Source organism: Stenella coeruleoalba (assembly GCF_951394435.1).
Source record: "Stenella coeruleoalba genome assembly, chromosome: 19".
NCBI lineage: Eukaryota > Metazoa > Chordata > Mammalia > Artiodactyla > Delphinidae > Stenella > Stenella coeruleoalba.
Genome location: NC_137165.1, coordinates 30,970,152 through 30,993,286, shown reverse-complemented (window position 1 = coordinate 30,993,286; position 23,135 = coordinate 30,970,152). Strand labels below are relative to the sequence as shown.

At 49.1% G+C, this 23,135-nt stretch overlaps 1 protein-coding gene across 2 annotated transcripts; it reads right to left on the bottom strand.

Annotated features, from left to right (window-relative positions):
* Positions 1–1,777: 1,777 nt before the first annotated feature.
* LPO (lactoperoxidase) lies at positions 1,778–21,312 on the bottom strand (the record flags this gene model as incomplete). 2 transcript variants are annotated; one of them, XM_079905092.1, is made up of 12 exons in its annotated part: positions 1,778–1,985; positions 2,172–2,409; positions 3,182–3,355; positions 4,208–4,460; positions 8,746–8,906; positions 10,760–11,084; positions 12,309–12,515; positions 13,266–13,395; positions 13,838–13,955; positions 15,268–15,428; positions 19,910–19,997; positions 21,237–21,312. In XM_079905092.1, the coding sequence occupies 12 exons, from the start codon at positions 21,310–21,312 to the stop codon at positions 1,778–1,780; spliced, it is 2,139 nt and encodes a 712-aa protein (XP_079761218.1). The 2 variants fall into 2 exon arrangements, with proteins under 2 accessions (XP_079761218.1, XP_079761219.1); XM_079905093.1 differs by lacking the exons at positions 15,268–15,428; positions 19,910–19,997.
* Positions 21,313–23,135: the final 1,823 nt, after the last annotated feature.

Here is a 23,135-nt window from a genome sequence, read left to right as displayed (position 1 = left end):
TCAGGGCCCTTTCTGAACTGGGGGTCAGGACATCCAGGAGTCCTCCTTTGGCCGATTCGTACGTGGAAGGCAGTCAGCTCTTAGAAGCCTAGGGGCCAGGCCAAACCAAGCAGACCCTCTTCGCTCACCTTCCCCGGGGAACAGGAATTGTGGTCCCCAAGCCCTTCTGTTCGTGCATTGCTCTGGGAAGTATTTGCTATGTGCTCACTCTGTGTCAGGCCGGGAAATAGAGGGGACACACACTTTTACTGCAGGAGAGGAAGAGCAGAGGGGTGATGGGAAGGTAGTTCCCTCCCCAGATAACAAGGCATCTCTGGATCCTGCATCCCTGCAGCTGGCACAGTGGTTCGGAGGCCCTAGGACAGCAGACTCCTTCTCATTCTTGCCTTCACGGGGCCAGGTTCCCAGACTGCGACAGCAGGCTGGGCTGAGGGAGGGGAAGGCGCATGCTTCCCTAATAAACTTGCCTGGAACTTAATCCCTCTGATTGGTAGATTCCCTCCCTGTTCCCTCCCTTCTTCCCACATTTGGGGAGGGGCACCCACAGCTGGAGCCTGAAAGCATGCAGGATGCTGGGGGCCCATGCCCATAGGAGCCCCCGGCACGTCACCCTAGCAGGATAAATACTACTCAGCTCCGTTTCACTGATGACAAGAGGGGTGTTCAGTGAGGTTAAGGGCCTCATCTGAGGCCTCAGAGAAGAGGGTGCCAGAGTCAGGGCTGCAGCCCAGGCCTTGTGGCTCCTGGGCTTTTCCCACAGGATGGCTAAGTGCCTCCCACCCCTGCCCCGCCAGTCAGGGGATCTGGAGGCCCCGGCTGGGCTGACCTTACCCAGGAAGGTCATTTTAAAACAACTCATGAATATGTATTGGGCGGCAGCGCTAGCCATGTTCTGGAGCTGCCCGTCAAAGGCCCCGCAGCCTCCAAGGACTGGCCTAGAAGAAGAGGGTATTTCCCTGAAGGGCCCCAGGAAGGGAAATTAACTTTAGCTCTGGGGGAATCCAGGCTTGGATTTCCTCCCTCTTTGACCCCGTGGCACTGAGGGCTCTCTTGCCACCCCACAGCCATGGCTTCTTTCCCCAGGAACCCCTTGCCTCCTCTTTTTCTTTGAGAGCACTTTGAAATCCCACCAGACCGTGCCCTCTCACCCCATAGACTCGTGCACACGACCTGTTGGTGGTGAGACATGTCTGAGCTGTAAACATCCACTTACTCATTTGGCAGTGATTCCAAGGCCTGCCTCGGGAGGGGAACAAGGTCATTGCCAGCACCCGTAGTCAATCACCAGATGTTTACTGGGCACTTACTGTGTGCTGAGCTACATGCTGGGGGCCACGGAACACACTTGGAAGTGGGCTGAAGTCCCCGGCTCAAGGAGTTTACAATCTTGGGGAGTTTATAATCACGGGGAGTTTACAATCACGGGGAGGAGAGATAAGGGTGTAAAGGCCTTGATTTCTTCAGGGGAGAGAATGGCTGACGTCTGGCAAGCTAGACTGGAAGGTATCTCAGAGAGTATCTCGGAGTCTTGACAGAAAGGTGGGTTTCCACAGGCAGAGAGGATGGATTCAAGAGGAAGAGCTGGAGAGCCCGAGGGGGCTGGCTTCGGGCTTGAGCGAGGTGTGCATCCAGGGAGCGTAGAGAGACCCGGCTGGGAGGAAGGGCTGGGACTAGGTATGGCGCTCTAAGGGACCGGGTCACTGAGCTTGCTTGAGGTGGCATCGTGGACCAAGGGGAGCTTTACTGCACAGTTTGTGAGGCCGTGGAGTCCAGGCCCCTAATTCTCCTCGGAGGTCCACGGTGAGAGGTCCAGCTTATCGATGGCTGAGCAATCCACAAAGCCTTGGGGGTAGCTGTTGGCTTGGAAGGGGTGCAGCGGGACCTTGGTGACGTGGGTGTTGTCACAGACAAGGCGTGACAAGGACATTTTCTGTAGAGAGTTCCGCTGCTCCTCAGTGAAGACCCCAGGGTTCTCCCACCAGAACCTGCAGAGACAGAAGCGGGGTCTCTCCATACAGCCCAGCTGTTGGACCCTCCCCCGTCTGCCAGAGGGGAAGGAAGGGGGTCACCGGAACATGCCAAGGTCTGGCGTCAGTCCTCCTGTAGGACGCCCACGGCCCACCTCCGAGAAGGGATGCCCTCCGTGCCCTCCCCCCTGAGGTCTCACTTGCCTGTCTCCATCACGGATCTGCTGGAACTGCCTTCCCAGGAGGCAGGCCAGGAGATGCCCCACCTGGCCCCTCTCTACCAGGGGCTCAGCGACGGCCCCTATCCAGATGTCAATGTTGTCAGGGGTCCCGTAGAGAACCAGTAACTTCTCAGCCAGCAACTTGTTCTTCAGCACGGCGTGCAGCTGCTTCAGTGTTTGGGGCTGTGAGAGGCCACAGAAGCCTCTCCAGGAGTTGTACCCTAGGGTAGAGAGGCTGGAGCTGTCTCATCCCCCTTGCAGAAGTGCCCACTCCAGCTCCATCAGCCCCAGAAAGTCTGTGTTCGCAGCCCTTGGGATAGGGGAGTCAGTGAGCCATTGTTTTATACTGTGGCACTTAAGCTTCGAGGGGGCTAGAAGGTTATATGGTGCTTACTACGGGTCCAGGAACTATTCTAAGCACCATACACAAACGTAAATTGAAGAACAGAGATGTCAAGCAACTTGCCTGAGGTCACATGAGTAGAAAGGGCATAGCTGGAATTTGAACCCAGGCAGTCTGGCTCTTAGGTACTACATTTAGGAAGATCCGATAGTTGTTGTTTTCCCTCTGTTACACTTTTCTTAATATTTTCTGGACTTTTAAACTGGTTTTACAAGTCAGTTGTTGATTTCTTTCATTTGAGGAGCTCAAAGAAAGTACCAGATGTGTTCTCTGGTCTCTGCATTAAGGAGAATGGAAGATTCCATTTCACAGATGAGCAAAGTGAGTTTTAAAAACGGGCATCTCTGGACTTCCATGGAGGTCCAGTGGTTAAGACTCTGTGCTTCCACTGCAGGGGGCACGGGTTCTATCCCTGGTCAGGGAACTAAGATCCCACATGCTGCGTGGCGCGGTTAAAAAAAAAAAAAAGGGCATCTCTGCCTTCTGTTTTAGAAGTGATCACCTCCTCAGGGCTACAGGCAAGAGTCCCTTGGAACCCCAGAAAGTAGCTAAAAGTTCCCCAGGCCTGGCAGGACCCTAGGCCCACTCACCAGGCATCCCATGGTCCCGGCAACGCTGTATGTTGATGGCAGCCAGGTCAAAGCCGTGGATCACGTGAGTGGGCTGGAAAAGCTTGTTGCGCAGCTCGCCCGTCATCATTTTATTCTGATTCATCGATTTGGACTTCTTGGCCAGCAGGCCCCGCACCAGAGGGTCAATTCCACCTGCAAGGGAGACCCAGAGGCCATGTTGGGGATGGGGGCAGCTGGGGACATCTTCCACTGCTGGCTCCTCCCTCCACCAGACATTTTCTCTTTCTCAGGTGAAAGAAGGGCCAACTGCACCTCTCAGGCTGGAAGTGGGGAGGAGAGAAGAGCACAGTGCAGCCCGCAGGGTATGCTGGGAGCTGGGGGTCAGTCCAGACCACCTGCCATCCTGGGGCGATGGCATGAGCATAAGCTTAGGGTTTCTTTCAAGTTCCAGTTCAGAGAGCTGGCTCCTTCACTTCCATATGTTCCCCAATGAACTGTGCAGCTTGGGAAGAGATGTCAGAAATCTCTGGAAAATGCCCTGACTTGTCAGGCCTTAAGTAAAGCCAGTTTCAACACAGCCCACCTCAGGATAAAGGGGAGCTGGCTTCAACCTTTGGCACTTAATGTAGGTGGAAAGCTGTAGAGGAGAGCAGAAAAGAGCAATTTTTTTTTTTTTTTTTTTTTTACCAGACCTAGGAATTATTTCTGCAGGGATCAGAGAAACCTGAGGCAGGGAAAGGGAACAGGGAAAACTCGGCATCTTAAAGGCCAGCGGAAGAAAGAAAGAATAATAACCACATCCTGTGTGTCAGGAACCATTGTAGGGCACTTTATACATATATTTCTATTTTTTTAATATCCTATGAGATAGGTATTATTACTGTCCCCATTTTACAAATGAAGAAACTGAGGCTCTGTGAGGTGAATTCACTTGCCTAGGGTCACACAGGAAGTGCCTGGAGTCTGACTTCCAAGCCAGGTTTCCCTAGAAGCAGGCTACAGAGTGAGACAGCCTAGTGACAGTGCTTCCCTGAAAGCACATACCATCTTTGACTATCCTCCAGGTGTTGAAGAAGAGGGTATGCAGGGGGAGCTCTGCTTCCAGACCCCATGGCTGATAATTCTCATCCAGGCGGAACACAGTGGAGGGGACCTCTAAGTGGCCAAAGCGGAAGGCGAAGGTGAAGACATTGGAAATTCGGGGATCCACAGATTCGTTATAGCCTTGGTATGGAGGGATCCACTTTTGCATCTCATCACCTAGCACAATAGGTAGGTAGTCCCTAAAGGTGATAATCTGGAAGGAGAAACAAGTCATGAGAAAAGGGTGTGAGAAGCCCTACCTCTGGCCACAGTGGATGGGCCCAGCTGTGGCACCAGACTAAGCTGGTTAGTCAGATTCTCTCTCTCAGGAACTTAGATTTCAAATGCAGCTCTTCGAGAAATTATAGCTTGAATAGAAATAGCTATTCAAGCTATTTTTGGCGGTGCTCTATCTGAGGGGACAGATGGGGTGATATGGGTTGTCATCTTCTATCATGTGCAGAAAAGCAGAGAAAACCCATCTGCAGAGAAGGAGAGTGGAGAAGTGAAGAGAGGAGCAGAGAGGAGGGAGAGACAGAGTGAGAGTAGCTGCCCTAATTCCAGATGGTTTTCAGTCTCTGGCTCTCATCCTAGTTGAGGCCCAACTACACTCCCTGCCTGGGGGTTCCGGGAGAAACCCTTACTAGCTTCCAGTTGATACATGTATAGGGTGAACCTGTACTGAACATCTGAACTAGCTTGCATGGGTTTCTTTTTCTTGTAGTCCAAGAAGCCTTATTATGGATGCAAATCCATATGTTGAAGCTCTAACCCTCTCATCTGACTGTATTTGAAGATAGGGCCTGTAAAGAGGTAATTAAGGTTAAATGATGTCATAAGGGTGGAGCCCTAATCCAAAAAGACTAGTGTCCTGATAAGATGAGAGAGACACACGCACAGGGGTAAGATGTGTGACCTCCAGAAAGGAAAGAAGAATGATGTACTGGGTAACGCTACACCCATCAACAGCAGAATACAAATACTTTCTAAGGACCTATGGAACATTCAACAAGATAACCATACCAGGGTTATAAAATAAACCTTAACAAATTTGGAAGAATTGAGATCATAAGAGTATATTCTCTGACCATGATGGAATCAAATTAGAAATCAGTAACAGAAAGGCAGCAGAAAAATCTCTAAACACTTAGAAATAAAACAATATACTTCTCAATAACCCACAGGTCAAAGAGAAAGTCTGAAACGAAGAAACAACAACAACAAAACATACACAGTGAATTAAAATGAAAATATAACATATCAATATTTGTGGGATACAACTAACAGTGCTAAGAGGGAAATTTATATCACTTGTAATACTTATGTTAGAAAAGAAGAAAGCTCTCAAATCAATAATCTAAGCTACTACCTCAATAAACTAGCAGGAAGAGCAAAGTAAACCTAAAGCAAGCAGAATAAACTAAAGAAGAAAAGTCATATGATTATCTAAAACAATGCAGAAAAACCATTTGACAAAATTCCACATCTATTCATGATAAAAACTCTCAGTACGCTAGGAATAGAGCAGAACATCCTCAACTTCATATAGAGCATTTACCAAAAAAAATCACAACTAACTATACTTAATGGTGTAACCTTGAATGCTTTTCTTTTACTATTGGGAAGACAAGAATGTCTGCTCTCATCACTCTTATTCACTATAGTACTGGAAGTTGTAGCCACTGTAATAAGGCAAGAAAAGGAAATGAAAAACATACAAATTAGAAAAGAAGGAATATAACTGTCATTATTTGTAGGTGACATGACTATCTATGTAGAAAATCCCAAGGAATCTACAGAACTCCTGGAACTAATTGCATTCAACAAGGTCATAGGATACAGAATCAACACATAAAAATCAATTATATTTTTATACACTGATCATGAATAAGTGGAAATTGAAATAAGAGATGTAATACCACTTACAATTCCTCCAAAGAAAATGAAATACTCAGGTATAAATGTAATAAGCATGTATAGGATCTGTCTGATTAAAATTATAAAATGCTGATGAAATAAATCAAAGAAAATCTAAATACTTGGAGAGACATACTATGTTTATATAGTGGAAAACTCAACATTGTGAAGATGTCAATTGTCCCTAAATTGATCTATAGTTTTAATACAATTCTTATCAAAATCTCAGCAAGATTTCTTTGTAGACATAGATCAGCATGTTTTAAAATATATATGGAAAGGTAAAGACCCTACAATAGCCAAAACAATTTTGAAAAAGAATAAAGTGAGGAGTCATTCTTCTTAATGTTGTCTTATTGTATAGCTACAGTTATTAAACACTGTGGTACTGGTGTAGGAATAGACACATAGATTAGTGGAATATAATGGACAACCTAGAAATAGATTGACATAAATATGCCCAAATAAGTTTTTTTTTACACTTTTTATTTTATATTGGAGTATAGCCGATTAACAACGTTGTGATAGTTTCAGATGCACAGCAAAGCGACTCAGCCATACATATACATGTATCCATTCTTCCCCAGACTTCTCTCCCATCCAGGCTGCCACATAATGCCCAAATAATTTTTGACAATGGAGCAAAAGCAGTTCAAAAGGAGAAAGACAGCCTTTCAGTAAGTGGTGCTGGAGCAATTAGACAACCATACCCCCCACCCCAAATGAACCCTGACCTAAACCTTATGCTTTATACAAAAATTAACCTCAAATGGATCATGGGCTTAAATGTAAAAGATAAAACTATGAAATGTCTAGAAAAATAAAACCAGGAGAAAAATCTCTGGGACCTAAGACTAGGGAAAGAATTGAAACTTGACACCAAAACACAATCTATGAAAGGAAAAAACTGATAAATTTGGCCTCATCAAAATTAAAAACTCTTACTCTGCAAAAGACCCTATTAAGAAAATGAAAAGACAAAGTACAGACTGGGAGAAAATATTTACAGTCACATATCTGACAAAGGAGTCATATCTAGAATATATAAAGAATTCTCAAAACTCAACAAAAAGACAAAATCCATTTTGAAAATGGGCAAAATATATGAACAGATGTTTGATTGAAGAGGATGTCCAGATGGCAAAAAAGCACATGAAAAGAAGTTCAGTATGATCAGCCATCAGATAAATGCAAAGTAAAACCACAATGCAATATCACTACATACCTATCAGAAAGGGTAAAAAAAAAAATGAGTGATGACACCAAATAATGACCAGAATGCAGAGAAACTGGATCATTCATACATTGTTGGTGGGAATGTAAAAAACAGTACAGCCACTCTGAAAAATACTTTGGCAGTTCCTTTTAAAACTAAAAATGGACTTAGCGTATAACCCAGCAATTGCACTCTCGGGCATATATCCCAGAGAAATAAAAACCTATTTTCATGCAGAAACTTATCCACGAATGTTCATAGCAGTTTTATTCATGATAGCCCTAAATTGGAAGCTATGCAAATGTCATTCAGTAGGTGAACGGTTAAACAAAACATGGAATACTACTCAACAACAAAAAGAAATGAACAATTGATGTATGTAACAAGTTGGATGAACCTCAAGGAAATTATGCTGAAACTAAAAAGCCAGTCTCAAAAGAATACATACTGCATGATTTCATTTATATAATACTCATGAAATAACATAACTGTACAGATGGAGAACAGATTAGTGGTTGCCGGGGGTTAGGGATGTGGGAAGGGGGAGGGTGGATGTGGCTATAAAAAGGTAGCACAAGGGAGTCTGTGGTGATGGTAGAGGTAAGTGTCATTATTGTGGTGGTGGTTACATGAAACTACATATGTGATACACTTACGTGGAGCTACACACACACACACACACACACACACACACACACACACACACCCCACATGAATTGACTGCACTTATAACTGGTGAAATCTGAATAAACTTTATGGTTCGTATCTATGTTAACTTCTGGCTTTTGATATTGTACCATAGTTATGCAAACTGTTAGCACTGGGGGAGACTAGGTGCATGTGCTTTTTTTTCTTTTTGATACAACTTCCTGAGCATCTACAATTATTTTTAAATAAAATGTTTAAAAAATATGTGTATGGTTAATATCAACATATCAATTTTTCTAAGTCTCTTCTAGTTAGTCAATCAGTCAATCAACAATAGCAATTGACTATGCCTGTGACATGTGGCTTCGGTGTGGAAAATTTTAGAAGATAATCCAATCAAAACAATCAAAATAACTGTGATGTAACAGTCCCAGAAGTGATGGAGCCTGTGGTCCCAGTGATGGCCCCTGGGCGGGCATACTGAGTGACTGACATATGAATGACTCTCCAACACCCTGAATCCAGGGATTCATTTTGGGGCCGAGAAGCTGAAGAAACAAAAGGGAGGGTTTAAAAGAATGAGACAGTGGGAAAGAAGCAGCAGAGGAGAGGAAGGGGGAAAGCCGAGGAGGTCACTGGACGCGTGGCCACGGGCAGAGGGCAGAGCCAGGAGCAGAAGCGAGGCTGGCACGTGAGGCAGTTCTCCTGAGCCTCTTACCTGTATGAAGGCTCCTAGGATTTTCCGGGCTTCCTGGTAGAGCTTCTCTCCATCCCAGTGAGGGTTGAGTCTCTTTAGTTCTCTGGCCAGCCGGTTGTGCTCTCGGAGAAGGAGGGTGTGGGAAACGGCCAGCAGGATCTGCTCCGAGGCTCGGGGATCTCCTGAAAGCCCAGAAGGCAGAAGGGTGGGTCCCCCCTGAGCAGCCCCAGAACCCAGTAACCTGCACAAAGAATAAATGTGGTGTCCCAGAGGGAAGCTCTCCTAAGCCCCTCCTTCCAGTTAGTTTAAGGTGGAAAGAGATCGGGGTTGCGATTCATAGATTTGAATCCCAGCTCTCCACACACACTCTTTAGTTCTGTGACTTTGGACAAGTTACTTAACATTTCTAAGCCTCAGTCTTCATGTCTGTGAAAATGGGGATAATAAGGTCGAACCCACAAGACTGTGGTAAAGAAAGACTACATACAGGTGACATTAAAAAGTAAAATTTTGCTAATTAAATCCCAACTGCCTTCTAAGACAGGACCTACAAATAAACGAGGGGCTTTTTATTGTGCGGAGCAATTTGGATGGTTTTAGGAATGCAAGTTTGAGGGTAAGAGATTGGGTAGGGTTGAATTCCTCTGTGTAATAAGGGAGAACAATCTAGAGATGGGGGCTATTGGGAAGAGAGGGTCGTATAGGTGGTAACAGACCAGCTGTTTCATAAGGGGACTTCTCCTTGTGTCCTCTAATCTTCAGGAAAGTCTATTAAATTCATGAATGCTTGGTCTTACTGGATATTTTAATGGAAAACAGGAAGGGCTTAGTTTTGTGTCTGGACTGATGCGAGTTGTGTATGGACACAGAATCCAAGAGCTCTACCAAGAGATCTGGGTCTTCTGCCATGTCTGGGTGGGCTGGGGGTTTGTCCTGGGAGAGTGGGTTTTTGGAAGAGAGAAGGCCTCCAGAAGCCACAGGCAGAGAACACCAGGAGGGCATAAGCCCCTGGAATGAAGAGAACTGGAGGGCTTTGTCTGCGTACAGGATACATGGAGTGGGGACTTTGTGTTTATAGAGGTTTATAGAAAGCCTTAAAAATACACATTCCTCTTAATCTAGAACGTCCTCCTCTAGGAAGTTATCTTAGTAACTTATTAAAAATGAGCACAAGGGCTTCCCTGGTGGCGCAGTGGTTGAGAGTCCACCTGCCGATGCAGGGGACATGGGTTCGTGCCCCGGTCTGGGAGGATCCCACATGTGGAGCGGCTGGGCCCGTGAGCCATGGCCGCTGAGCCTGCGCGTCCGGAGCCTGTGCTCCGCAACGGGAGAGGCCACAGCAGTGAGAGGCCTGCGTACAGCAAAAAAAAAAAAAAAAAAAAAAAAATGAGCACAATAATTCATCAACAAGGATGCTCAGGACCTTAACAAAAACGCACAAACAAAAATCACAGAAAAACTAGAAATGACACCAATGTCTCCAAGTAAGGCTGATAAAATACCGTATGATACATATATGTCATGGAATACCAGGCAGCCATTAAAGATCATGACGTAGAAGAATATTTAAAGATGTGATACATTAAGAGAAGACATCAGACAATGAGAAGACAGAGAATTACTTCTAGTATGACCCCAATTGTGTAAAACAAGGTAGAACTAGATGTATGACAGAAAAAAACTGGAAACATAGGCACTAAAATGCTAACGATTGTCTGTGAGTGGTGGGATTTTGTGCATTTTCTTATTCTCTTTGTGCTTTACTGGACTCCCTTAATTTTTTTTTTTTTTTATACAGTGAACACATGTTCTTAGATTCTGTCTTCATCTGCGCCCTTCTGCCAGTCCTGGACCACTGCCCACGGCAATGGTGTCTTGGTGTGTGTTTTTCCAGGAGACAATGAGAAGAAGCAATGGTAAAGCCTCCCTGGAAGCCGCCCAGTGGCCTCGAGAAGCTCTTCTGGCCTTCCTCTGCTCTCAGGCCCCAGGATAATCCCCTTGTCCTTTGGCCCCTCTGTTGCCAGCCTAGACTCACCTGCCAGGAAGCAGGGCACGCGGGCAGTGGCGTTGATGAACTCACAGGGGCTCGGCTTCTTGTTGTCAAAGGGCGGGTAGGCCAGCCCGTGGTCCTGGGCCTCCTGGTTGATGGCCATGAGGCCCAGTGGGCTGCTGAGATCCCGGAGGCGGCTGGCCAGGCTCGGCTCAGGGCTGTACACTAAACTGGCGTCCAGGAAGGAGGTCAGAGCATTGATCTGCTCTCGGGCCAATGACTGGTAAGGTGGAGTGGGGCAGACAAACCCGGCCCGGAAGAAAGGCATGCATTTCCCTTGAGTCTTCACCTTGGGGTCGTTGCACGGGAACTGCAGAGAGATCGGGGTGGGTGACTGGGCAGAGGTGGTACAGCTGGCAACCTCTCCCCAGGGTAGGTCTGGATGCAGCTGGCAAAGATGCTGATGGTGCCCTCCTGGGACCCTGGCACCAGACAATGGCTCCAGATGCCTCCTGCTGATGTTATAAATCCTGGGCCCCCAACTCCCTGAAGGTCACTACCTCTGCTGACTAAAAGGGCTGAGGGGGAATCATTCAATCTTTCATAGCAAAACCTCCAAATTTTTGGTTGAGAGAGAGTCCTGAGATCCCGGCACAAGGAAGCAGGACATGAGGCAGAAAAGGGTTTGTTAATAATTAACAACAGCTACCATTTATTTATTCTGGACCTACCGTGTGCTTGGCATTATGCATACTTTATCTCACTTTGGTCCTCATAAAACCCTGTGAGGTAGACAATTCTGTCCCACTTTACACGTGAGAAAACGGAGGCTCAGAAAGGTTAAGTCATTTGCCCGAGATCTTACAAACTGAAAGGGAAAGATGTGGGATTCAGATCTAGGCTGACCTGACTTCACAGCTTATGTTCTTTACACCACAACACAGAGCCCCGATTTGTTTGAGTGAAGAAATCGTTCTCTAACTGTAAAATCATGAATAAGAAGAAAGGTGCACCACTGCGAGTTCCTTTCCCTTCCTGCTGGAAATTCCCACAAATGCCTGTCACTCATTCTGACTCATCCATTCTGGGAGTAGCCTTCCCGACTCTGAGATGACTTATGGTAGCATTCCACAAATTTCACTGTCTATAAAATGAATCTCCTGGGGATTCCATAAAATGTGGATTCTGCTTCCCAAGGTCTGGGGTGAGGTTTGAGATTTTGCATGTCTAATAAGACCCCAGGTGACATCAGTGCTGCTGGGCCAGGGATGAAGACAACACTCCCCAGAGCTTCCCAATTTTGCCATTAGTGATTTCTTGTCCATTTCCCACACAGGTCCTTTGTCCTTGATGGAAGGGACAGTGTCTCGTTCACCTTTGAATTCTAAGTGTTTAGCGTACTGCCTGGCACAGAGTAGCTGAGTAATGTCTATTTGCTAAATAAATGGGTGAGTGAATGAATAGGCGTGTGAGGCTTGGGAAGCTGTCAAATCAACATTCAAGATCTCCAGGAGGTCCTGGCTGACAGGCTGGGAACGTCTGCCACATCAGGGAGGCAAGGGGCTTGCCAGGGACCCGCAGCTGCAGGGCCTACCATGATGGGGAAACAGTTGTCTCCCTGGATACAGTGCTCATCGCACTGTACTTTGGAGTACTCGCTGCTCTCCAGTTCCGTGTCGGGGGCAAAATCCAGGTCGTGGTCCACAATTTGACCCCACTGCATCAAGAGCAGGGACCTGTTTGGGTCCAGAACACCCTCTTCATTTAGGTAGCCTACAATCTTGTTGGATACCTCACGGGCCTACAGGTGGAGAGAGAAGGACGGGGAGGAAAAGGTGCTTTGAGGATTCAGATTCAACTGCAGTTTATAGAGTACCTGTGATGTAACGGGTGCACTTCATCCCCATGACAAGCTTGTGAGGTACGTGGCATTACCCCCATTTTGTAGATGAGGAGACTGAGGACTAGACAGGTGAGGTCAACTCACCAAGGTCCTGCCGCTACAAAGGGCCAGGTCTGTATGACGTGCTGGCTTCAAGGCCAGTGCTCCTTCCACTCAGAGAGGGAACACAAAGACAGGCTGTCCCTGAAGTAAGTGCCACGGAGGTGCCAGGTGTCTGGGAATAGAAGAGGGGCTCTGGGGAGGGCCCGCCAACTCAGATGAGGCCAACAGATAGGACGTCCCGGCAAGCACCAGCTGATGCACTCCAGGGGCTGGGGCAGGGCAAGCGCGAACAGGATGGGGCAGGGAAGCCATCTGCCTGGGAGACCCCAGGATACTTGGCCTGACGGCAGCTGGGACGTGACCGTCACGTGGCTGGGCTCCGGGACCCGGACTCTGCTGCTCTCTAGTGGCATTTTCCGGAACACCACCAGGGAGGAAGTCCAAATCTCCATCTCTCTCTCCGGATGCGGTTCTACCGCGCGTCTGTCCTCCCACCTATTTCTTCTTCCTTTCCTTGTGTGTTTGTGGGAGGGCATCCTTTCCCCTCTGACTCCCATCATTCACCCGCCTGCTCGGGGCTCGCCCCCACCCCGTGTCCGCCCTCACCAACGGGACAGGGAAGCCGTTCCGCTTCTTCCTCGGCGTCCAGCCGAAGGGCAGGGAGAGCCCGTCCTCGTACTCCGCCGGCAGCCAGCGCGCCAGCGCCCTGTTGGACGCGCCCAGCGCGGGGTTCCTCCTGAAACAGCAAGACCGGCCCTCAGCCTAGGCGGCGGGTTCGCTCCGGGGTCCGCTTCTCCGCAAACCCCACGGGGATCCCCTGGGGAAGGACCCGGAGCTTCTGCCCAAGGGAAAGGGGGCGCGGAGGAGGGGCCCCTCAAATGTGGGGTGTTGGAACTACTGCCACCTCCGAAGGCGCGGGGCTCCTCTGCCCTGGGGAAAGGTGCTCCTTCCAGTGGGATACAGTGGTCTCTTTAGAAGGTGGGGAAGTTAGCGGGGTTCCAACAGAACAGATTCCAGTGGGACGCTAGTCCAGGAGGGTAAGGCGGTGGGAGTTAAGCCTGTAATGCCCAAGGGACAAAGCCCCTGGCTGGGCTGAGCAGGGCAGGTGGGCTGGACAGATGGGTTGGCTGTGGTGATTGGGAGAACCTGCCTCCTAAACCCACCTACTGGCCACTCACCTGTTATTACAGTCTCCCGTGATGGTGCGGTAAGGGCTGTTCTCATCACATTTCACCAAAGGAACTGGGACACCACAGCCCACCTCCTGAGAGAGTGCAGTGAAGTCCAGGCTAAGGTCTGAAAGAGAAGGGACGCCAAAAGGGCTGAGTTCTTTCTCCATTCCGAGGCCCTGAGGGGAGGTTCATTTTTTGAACTTGATTTTTTGGGGAATACATTTTACGTTCTAAGTAAGCATTTCTCAGGGGGTTTCTCATTGAATCCTGACAACTCATTAAGGTAAGAATTTAAATTTTCATTTTACGAGAGAACGAGACTTGCCCAAGGCCACACAGATAGTAACAGTCTCCAGAATTGTTAGTAGTTCTTTGTCTATCAGACCCTTTGAATCAACAGATCTTTCTTTTAGAACAATACCCCTGAGAGGTTAGGTACATGTTAGTATGAGTTAGTTTGAGAAGATTGCTTTTCTTCTAAAGCTCCACTGACGTCTAAGGTCCCAAGCACGCAGGAATCTAGATAGGAAAGATGTTGGGAAGGGACGGGGCATCTTTACGTGAGGGGCGCTGTGATCTCGGCGGGAGTAACAGAGCGGGGAGCTTCAGGCATCAGAGACCTCCACGTGGGCACAGAATGGGTCCTAATGCAGCCTGAAGGGAATCCGGCTCTGGGGGCCTTCTTCGGGGGCTCACCTGCGGAAGTTGGCAGGGGCTGAGGTTCAAGCCCCAGCACCTTTTGAGTCTCAGAGTCCAAAGTGCTCCCTACTTCTCCCTACCTTGTCCTGGTTTCCTCCTTTTGGAACTTTGGAATTTGCCCAAGTCCTAGGCTAGCTATCTTCCCCCGCTTGATGTTTTCCCAGGGAGAACCTGCAGCCTCTTCCTCCTGTCAAGACCAATCCCCTTCCTCCGTGACCCACCGTGAACAGTGACATTTGGTAGGGGGTGGGGTGGAGGGGTGGAGGAGGTCACGATCAATCCATCGACTCATTGTTTCAGCTCCACGGTACCGAGAACAGAAGAGACAGCTCATCACCTGTGACGTAATCCCAGTAAATCCCCCCTGACACAGGTGGCTGAAATGTCCCGTCCACAGGCGGAAGTGGTGACACTGTGGCTTGGGACAGGGAGCCTGTGTTTATTAACTTTAGTCCTTCCTCTGGACAGAGGCCTTACAGATGGTGTTATAACAAAAGGCACAAATGTCCCCTCATTTGGAGTTGGCAGTGTGACCTTGCTGGGCCCAAGTTCCTTTCTCTGCAAAAGGAGCATTGGCCTGGCTGTCCGCCCAGCCCCTCCTTGCTCTGCAGTCCATGATTCTGATGGAGAGAGAGGACATGGCTCCCAGTAGGAACTGTGGCTTTTGGTGGCTTGTGTTCTCTCCTGCGGAGAGATGACCCCTTCCTGCCATCAGAGGGCTGGTGGGTTTTCTGTACCTGTGATGTTGGTCAGGGTCACTTTCTGCCTCAGTCTCTTTAAGGACTCCTCCCACACCTGCCCATGGCGGATGGCCATGCGGGTCCAGCCCTTGGCGTGCTTGAGGTATTTGGAGAGCTGTCGGGTGGTGGGTGCCTCAGAGCTCATGGCCGTCTTCAGCCTACAATGGAGAGCAACGGGGGAGTCATGACCGGGCCCTCGGCTCCGACCCTGTAGTGTGAGGTGTGAGGGGTGTGAGGTGCTGTGTGTGTATAGCAGAGCCGCGGGGGTGTGGGCAGCATGCAGGAGACCCCCACTCCTGTGCTCTCAGGATCTTTTCTTAGCTCTCCTCTGATGCCTCTGGGAAATCTCTGGGAAATCTCCTCTGGGAGGAGGAAGCTACAGTGTGTCTTTAAGCTTCGTTAAGTCTGGTTCTCAAGGAAGGCAGACAGATGGACATGAGCACTTCCTGAATTAGAGTCAGAGGGTTGCAGCTGTGCTAGCTGCTTCCGAATCAGTTGGGGAACCTGAAAACACCTAAGTCCCAGGATGTACCGATTCAGACCGAGGAACCCCTGACCGTGGAGCTGGCCTCGTGCACCGAGAATTCTGGAAATAACATGCCCATGGGCCCCAGTTCTGCCCATGAAAGCATCCTCCCTCCGATCTGGCCCTAGAGTCAGTGTGGAGTTTGTTTAGTTGTGGCTGTAGCATCTAGCCTCTTGTTGACCATTTCTTGGGCCAGATGTTCGGGCTTTGTCTTAATTACCTATCTATAAAAAGAGAAGCCCCAAACCTTTCTACTACTAAGAAGTTGGTGACCAAGGACAAGGTGGTGTCAGAAAAGTCCCTGCATGAGAACCCTCTCCCCCTTCCTGTGCCTCAGTTTCTTGTGTGTGAGATGAAGGGTCCTATGAGATGATCTTTATGGCTCTAAGACTGAAATTTTGGAAGTGGCTCAAATTCTCACAAAGGCAACCCTCCTTTGGGGATATGCGTCACAGGCTGTAACTCCTGGCCTGTCCCTGTGGATCAGGTTATCGATTCTACTGCAAGCATGAGGGGGCCTCGTGCTCAGCCTGAAGGGCGACAATGGGCGATGACCGAGCTGTAATCACCAGGTCTGACCCCTTCCAACCTCCCCCCAACCTCGGTAAGAAAGGACCCAAGAAGATAAGCCAGACTGCCTTTTGTTGCTGTTACAAGAGACGTCATGGCCCAGTGGCCCAGACTGCTGCATGGCATGTCCGATATGGTAACCGCTAGCCACATGTGGCTGTTTAAATGGAAATGCATTAAAATTAAATACAATTAAAAACTCAATTCCTCAGTGTCACTAGCCACGTTTCAAGGGCTCCGTAGCCACATGTAGTCAGTGGCTCCTGTATTGGACAGCACTGACCTAGAGTTTGAACCCTGGTTCCCCCAGGATTGGTTTACACGCATGACCTCTGAGGGAGCGAGGACTCACTGTGTTACTTACATCAGGGCCTTTGGAACACGCTGGCTGGGTTTGCCTCCTGCGGCCACTTAGTAGCTGTGTGCCTTCGAGCAAGTTACTCAACATCTCTGTACCCAATTTCCTTACCCATAAAATGAGGATAATGGTAGTAATCCTGTTATTTGATCATTTTGACCTTCAAAAGCAGCTACTTCACATAGTTGGATTTAGCACTTTCTGGGATTTGGGGGAGGAAGGCGTGTGAAGAGCTGAGAGCTGTCTCTGGCACAGAGTAAACGCTCACAGTGTTAGCATCAGCGCCATCACCATCATCATGGGTCCCAAAGGGCCCCCCCCACCCAAGAGAGAAGGTGTGTTGCTGGGCCTCCCAGGGCTCCACCCAAAGGTCCCATGCAAGGCCCTGCCTGTTCCTGCCTTTCTCCCCTGGCTAGCGTTCTGCGCGGTCTCCTGCCTGACCTTGACACGCCAGGGACTTACCTCCTGCTCTGCCTCAGGGCCGGGCTCCACGGGCTCAAGCAGGGCCTTGGAGGAACTCTGTTTCCATCTCCAGGCCTACCCCCTTGTCCTAACCCCCAGCCTCTCCCATCTGGATGGCCACAGCAGACTCCTAATGGGACTCACGCCTCCTCTCCTGTCCTTCTCCCATCCGTTCTCCATCCGGCTGCAGGAAGGCGCTTTTTCGAATGAAAAGCAGACCAGGCCACTCTGCCTGAAGCACTCTTTTGGCTCTCCCTGTGACGTACATGAATCCACAGGCTTCCTGTGTACGTGCTCGTGATGTTGTGGGATCTTTGCCTCTATCTAGTTCCCAAACATTTTCATCACCCTCCAAGGAGACCCCACACCCATGAACAGCCAGCCCAATCCCTCCCCCTCTCCCCCAGCCGCTGTCAGCCACTGCTGTGCCTCTGACTATCTGGCCCTCAGGCTCCACCCATGTGTCCTCTTTTCCTACTGCTACCACCGGCGTGGGCCCTCTTTCTGTTTCCTGAGCACCCTAAGCTCTTTCCTGCCTCAGGACCTTTGCCTTTGCTGCTCCCAGACCCTGGCTTTCTACATGGCTGGCTCCTTCTCATCCTCCGTCAGGCTTCCCTGCTCCCTGCGCCTAGAGTAGCAGGCGCTGCCCTGTTTATTTCCTTCATTTTCCGTGTCACAGACTGTGAGTCGCTGGATTGTGTGTGTGCTTGTGAACAAGATGTTTAAATGTGGTTCTTTGTGTCTCCATGAGACCCCTAAATCCAAGAACCAATCGGTGGGGATGAATTCCAAGGCAGGGCTGGGTCGTCCCGGGCAGCACGACTTGCAGAGGAGGTGACGAAAACCAATCGTGAGGCTGTTATTCTACCCCGACCTTGGGCTATAAAAGGATTGACATTAGGAGGGAGAGAGAATGTTCGTCTGGAGGTAGTTGCTGAAATACCAGGCAGTTCCCTCCTGCCACTGTGGGGCTTCTTCTTGGCACTCAATCTAGTGACAAGGGCCTTGAGAGGAGGGCCCTGCTGTGTGTCCTGGAGCTATGGCTGGTGGTTGACTTCTGCCCCAAGAGCCCAAAGAGAACAAGAAAAGCAGACGTGGCTCGTGCTGTGCACCTAACAGCAGAGTAAGCCAGACAGGGCAGCCCTCGGCCCCAAATCGGCACATCCTCCAGCAGCAGAGCAAAACTTTTAGTCTTCTGCGGCATCTTTAAAGGGGACCTGGCCCAAGATGGTGCGAGGAGGGGTGACGGAGGGAGCCGCAAGCTCCAGGGCTGAGGGGTGGAGCTCAGAAACTTCTCTGGGTCAGAAACTTCTGCTCAGAAACTTCTCTGGGTCAGAGAGCTGGCAGCAGAATCTCTGAGAGCCGAAAAGCGCCCAAGGAGGGAAGGAGCTTCTGACCCAACCCCTAACACCCAGGCACTAAGCTGTCCAGGCGACTTAGACTTTGCCATCCTGTATCTCTCCTACCTCCCCCAGCTTGACCCCTAAGAGGGACAGTCCTGGGCTGGGGGATGAGGAGAAGCTCGGGAAAGAGGGACGGGCGGACCATGCGCCCTCCTCTCACTATGAAAGCCTAAAGCAGCTCCGAGGGGAGGAAAGTGAGAGGCTCTGGGCTTTGTCTTCTTCTGCTGACATTTGAGTTCCTGAAAGGACTAGAAGTGATCAGAGCACATCTTGTCATCTAAAAGTCAGCAAAAAAGTTATGGGACCTCTTGAGAGTTTATGCAAGGGCCAGGGAGGAATGAAACCCCAAGCCCAGTAAAGGGGCAGCAAGAGGAACGAGTAAGGTTGTTTTCTGCTCAGTAAAGTGGTTACTCTTGTTTTTCTGCCTCTCTAGCTCCAGCATGGGCTTCCTGAGGGCAGGGACCCAGTCTGCATTGCTTATTTCAGGAAACCCAGGCCCTACACATGGTCGGGAGGTGGCTGACTCTGCTGGTGTCCTGCACGTTTCTCAAGTTCATTTGGGCCCATTTATAGCTTTGGCGTGCCCCTACCCTAGCCTCTGACGGCTCACTCCCGTAACTGTCCTGGCAATTGCTTCTGAGTCAGGGTGGCTTCCTGGCTGGAGGTGCCTGGGAGTCACACAGTGTGCTACACTGCGCCCCCCCACCCCCCCCAGTGCCAAGCTTGCAGCACATCTGGCTGACATCAAGGACCCTTTTGGCAGGTGAAAGGTCTGCTCTCTCGCTTGGGGTAGGATAGACTCTGAGGTGCAGCCTACACTCCGGATCTCCCTGTGGGGTCAGCTGGGGCTAGACCTTAAACCACATCCCTGCTTAACCCCTTCTTTTTACCTACCTGGCCTCACTCCCTCACTCCGCTACAGCTTTCGTGAGAGCGCTCCCCAGTAAGCCACCCGCATGTGAATCCAGGTCTCAGGTTCTGCCTCAAAGGGACCTGACCTAAGACATGTTGAATGAACGGAGAACTTCTAGGGACAGGCTTTCTGAGAGTCTGCAATGCATGACCTAAGGAATCACTTAGCCATGTGGAAGAAAGTGCTTATAGGATCAGATGAGACATCCCCTTCAAGGTAACTTAGAGGCTGAGGACTTTAGGAACTGTTGGCTTTTACTCATACTTGCCCCATACTCGCAGGTGGGCAGGGGCTGGGAGTGGAAGGGCAGGTTATAAAATTGCTCTGGCTCATTGGCTTGTCAGGACTGGCCTAGATGCACTCGTCAGCCTAGGAAGAGAAGCATGTGGTATGTGTGTCTCACCTACCTGGTCCGGGAGTCCAGGAAGGCCTTGTTGACCTGGATCTTGACCTGACTCACAGCATCAGAGATGGTGAGGGTGCGGGTGGCCTGCTCTTGGAGGGGGAGAAGCAAGGAGCAGGGTATCAGACACCACTCTTTGGAGAAGCCCTTTGCTCTGTCTCCCTCTTTCTCCACCATTATCCCCACCACTCAAACCTGAGCAGGCAGAAGATCAAGATTAGGAAACATTCGACAGGAGGAAAAGCCCAGAATGGGAAGAATACTCTCTGATCCTCAGTAAGGTGTCAATATCACTCTTTAGGAGTCCAGTAGAATACATTCGTCCCTCAGTATCCACAGGGGATTGGTTCCAGGACCCCCCAGGATGCTCAAGGCCCTTATGTAAAAGGGCATAGTATTTATATATAACCTATGCGCATCTTTCTGTATACTTTGAATCGCCTCCAGATTACTTATAATACTTAATGCAATGTAAATGTCATATAAATAGTTACCAGAGTGGGTTTTTTTTTTTTTTTTTTTTTTGGGAGCCGGGGAGCTTTCTGGAATCTTTTAAAAAAAAATATTTTCAATCCACTGCTTGTTGAATCCGCTGATGCAGAACCTGTGGATACAGAGGCCTGACTGGACCCAGTGATGGGATTAAGAAGGCGTGTGACCACTCAGGTTGGCTCTGGGCTCTGGGCTGTGGGGATTTTTTTTGGTTCTTGGTGAAGTGGATCTGAAAACAAGTCCCTCAAAAGGCTTCGCTGATCACAAGGACCCTGAGGTAGGGAAGGGGATGGTGTAGAGTAGAGGTGGGGTTCCCTCTTTTACTCGAATTGGGGTCTGGAATGGTGGGGGGATGAGGATGCAGTCTTTGAACAAGGGGAGTGTAGTGGCTTAAATAGTGTCCCTCCAAAAACCTTGTCCAACTACCACCTGAGAATGTGACCTTATTTGGAAATAGGGTCTTTGCAGATGTAGCTAATTAGGAAGAAGTCATACAGGTACAGGATTAGAGTGGGCTCTAAATCCAATGACTCGTGGTCTTATAACAAGAGGAGAGGACACACAGAGGACACCACAGAGAAGAAGGCCATGTGAAGATGGAGGCAGGTTGGAGTGACGCATGTAAAAGCCAAGGATTTCTGGGAGCTACCGGAGGCTGCAAGGGGCAAGGAATGATTCTCCCCTAGAGCCTTCAGAGGAGCATGACCCAGCCAACACCTTGATTTAGGAATTCCAGCCTCCTGGACTGTAGGAGAATAAATTCCTGTTGTCTTAAGCCGCCCAGTTTGTGTTCCTTTGTTACGGCAGCCCCAGGAAACACAGTACAAGGTGGTACTTACCATTTGTGTCAGATTCTGCAACCTGGAACAAGCTCAGGGAAGCCAAAAGGACTGGGAGATGGAAGAGGACCCTCATCGCTGAAATGAGACCAGGATCAGGATGTGAGCCTTGTAGAGTCCCCGTGGGTAGGACTGAATCACAGAAAGGGGGTGGTAAAGCAGAGAAAGCCCAGAGAACATAAGACACCCTAACATTAGAACAGAGGAGGGGGAACCACAGTAACTAACTAGCCATCTACCGTACGTGCAGGCCCATGGTAGGTCCTGGGAGATGGAAAGAGGCAGTGGTGGAAGGGAAAGAACACAGGCTTTGTGGTCAGAAGGTCCTGAGTTGTAGTTATGCGTTTGCTCCAACTAGCTCTGTGACATTGAGCAGGTTACTTGACATCTCTGGGCCCCCGGCCTGATTGAGTGAGAGGGTTGGACCAAGTGATCCAGGATGTCTGATTCTGCCTTGACACCCCGTGACCCAACTTCCTGTACCTGTCTTGTCACTGGTGACAAATGCTCTTACCAAACCCAAAACACAACTTTGGAGTTCCTCTTCCTTTTTTCCCCTCAGGATGTATTGCTCCCTGAAAGCCATCCTCCTCTGGCCCAGCACCAGGGGAGTGTGCCTGAGAAGCAGACACTCAGTTCCTCCTGTGGGAACTGGCAAGGAACGCCACCCTCCCTCAAAGAGTCGACATGATGGGAAAACACGAATGAGAATTGTGGCGAAGCTCGGAGCTCTCCAGAGCTCACAGCTGTGTTCCAGGTTTTGCCTGAAGAGATTCCTGCTCTTGGACCAACGCCTTCATCATGAGCTTTAACTCTGAACCTAAATCATCAGATTAAAATTGTGCAGATTAACAGATTTTATTTTAACAGATTAAATTTAACAGATTAAATTTTAACAGATTAAAATTTGTTTGCTGACGAGGGACTTTGGAGCTCAGAGCGTCCATTAGGATTGGTGGGATAGACCCAAAATGTCTTTTGAGGAGATTCTAGTTCCAGCCCAGGAGGCACCCATGCTGTACAGATGGAAGGATCGCGCGTCTAGACCATGTTCTTCACGAGAGGGCACAGGCTCTCCCCATAGTGTGCATTCACTGGTTGGACCCCAGAAACGTCCTCAGATTGGCTGCCCCCTCTGTCTCTACTCAAAGCTCCCTAAGAGAAATCGTGGTTCTAGAGTTTTGCCCAAGAGACCACCCAGGAGGTCTTCCAGATACTCTCCAGAAAAGGACAACTGTGTATCTGGACAGGTAATTTCAGCTTCCCTTGCACTCCCGCAATCTTTTCCTCTGACCTTTGATGATCCCCCTAATAATTTTTATCTTGTTGAATGTACTTCTTGTAAGCTAACTGTAGAAAAAAAAAAACAAACCAAGGTGCGAATAAATACCTCTCTGGCCAAGATTCTCCCTGGCACTTTTTTTTTCCCCAAGAGGAAAACAGCTTGACCCCTCCCTCAGTGGGCTCCTGTCCTTGCACCTCTATGGCCCCACGTAGTCCTCCTATTTGTGCTTCGAGGAGACCACTGAGCCAGCAGAAATCTGCCCTTTTAAGCAAACAGATACGATGGTTTTGGAGTAAAAAGCATCACTGATATTATTTTAAGTTGTGGTGAAAACACACAGGATAAAATTTACTACCTTAACCATTTTAACCAGACAGTACAGTAGTGATAAGTACATTCACATTGATGTCCAACAGATCTTTAGAACTATTTCATCTTGCAAAACTGAAACTCTCTACCCACTAAACACCAACTCCCCCTTCCTCCCTCTGCCCAGCCCCTGACAACCACCATATCATTGATTTTTAAGAGAGCTGATGGGCACACAAGTATGCATTATGTTATTCTTTCAATGACTAGTGTGTTTCATGATAAATCAAAAACAAAAAGTGAAA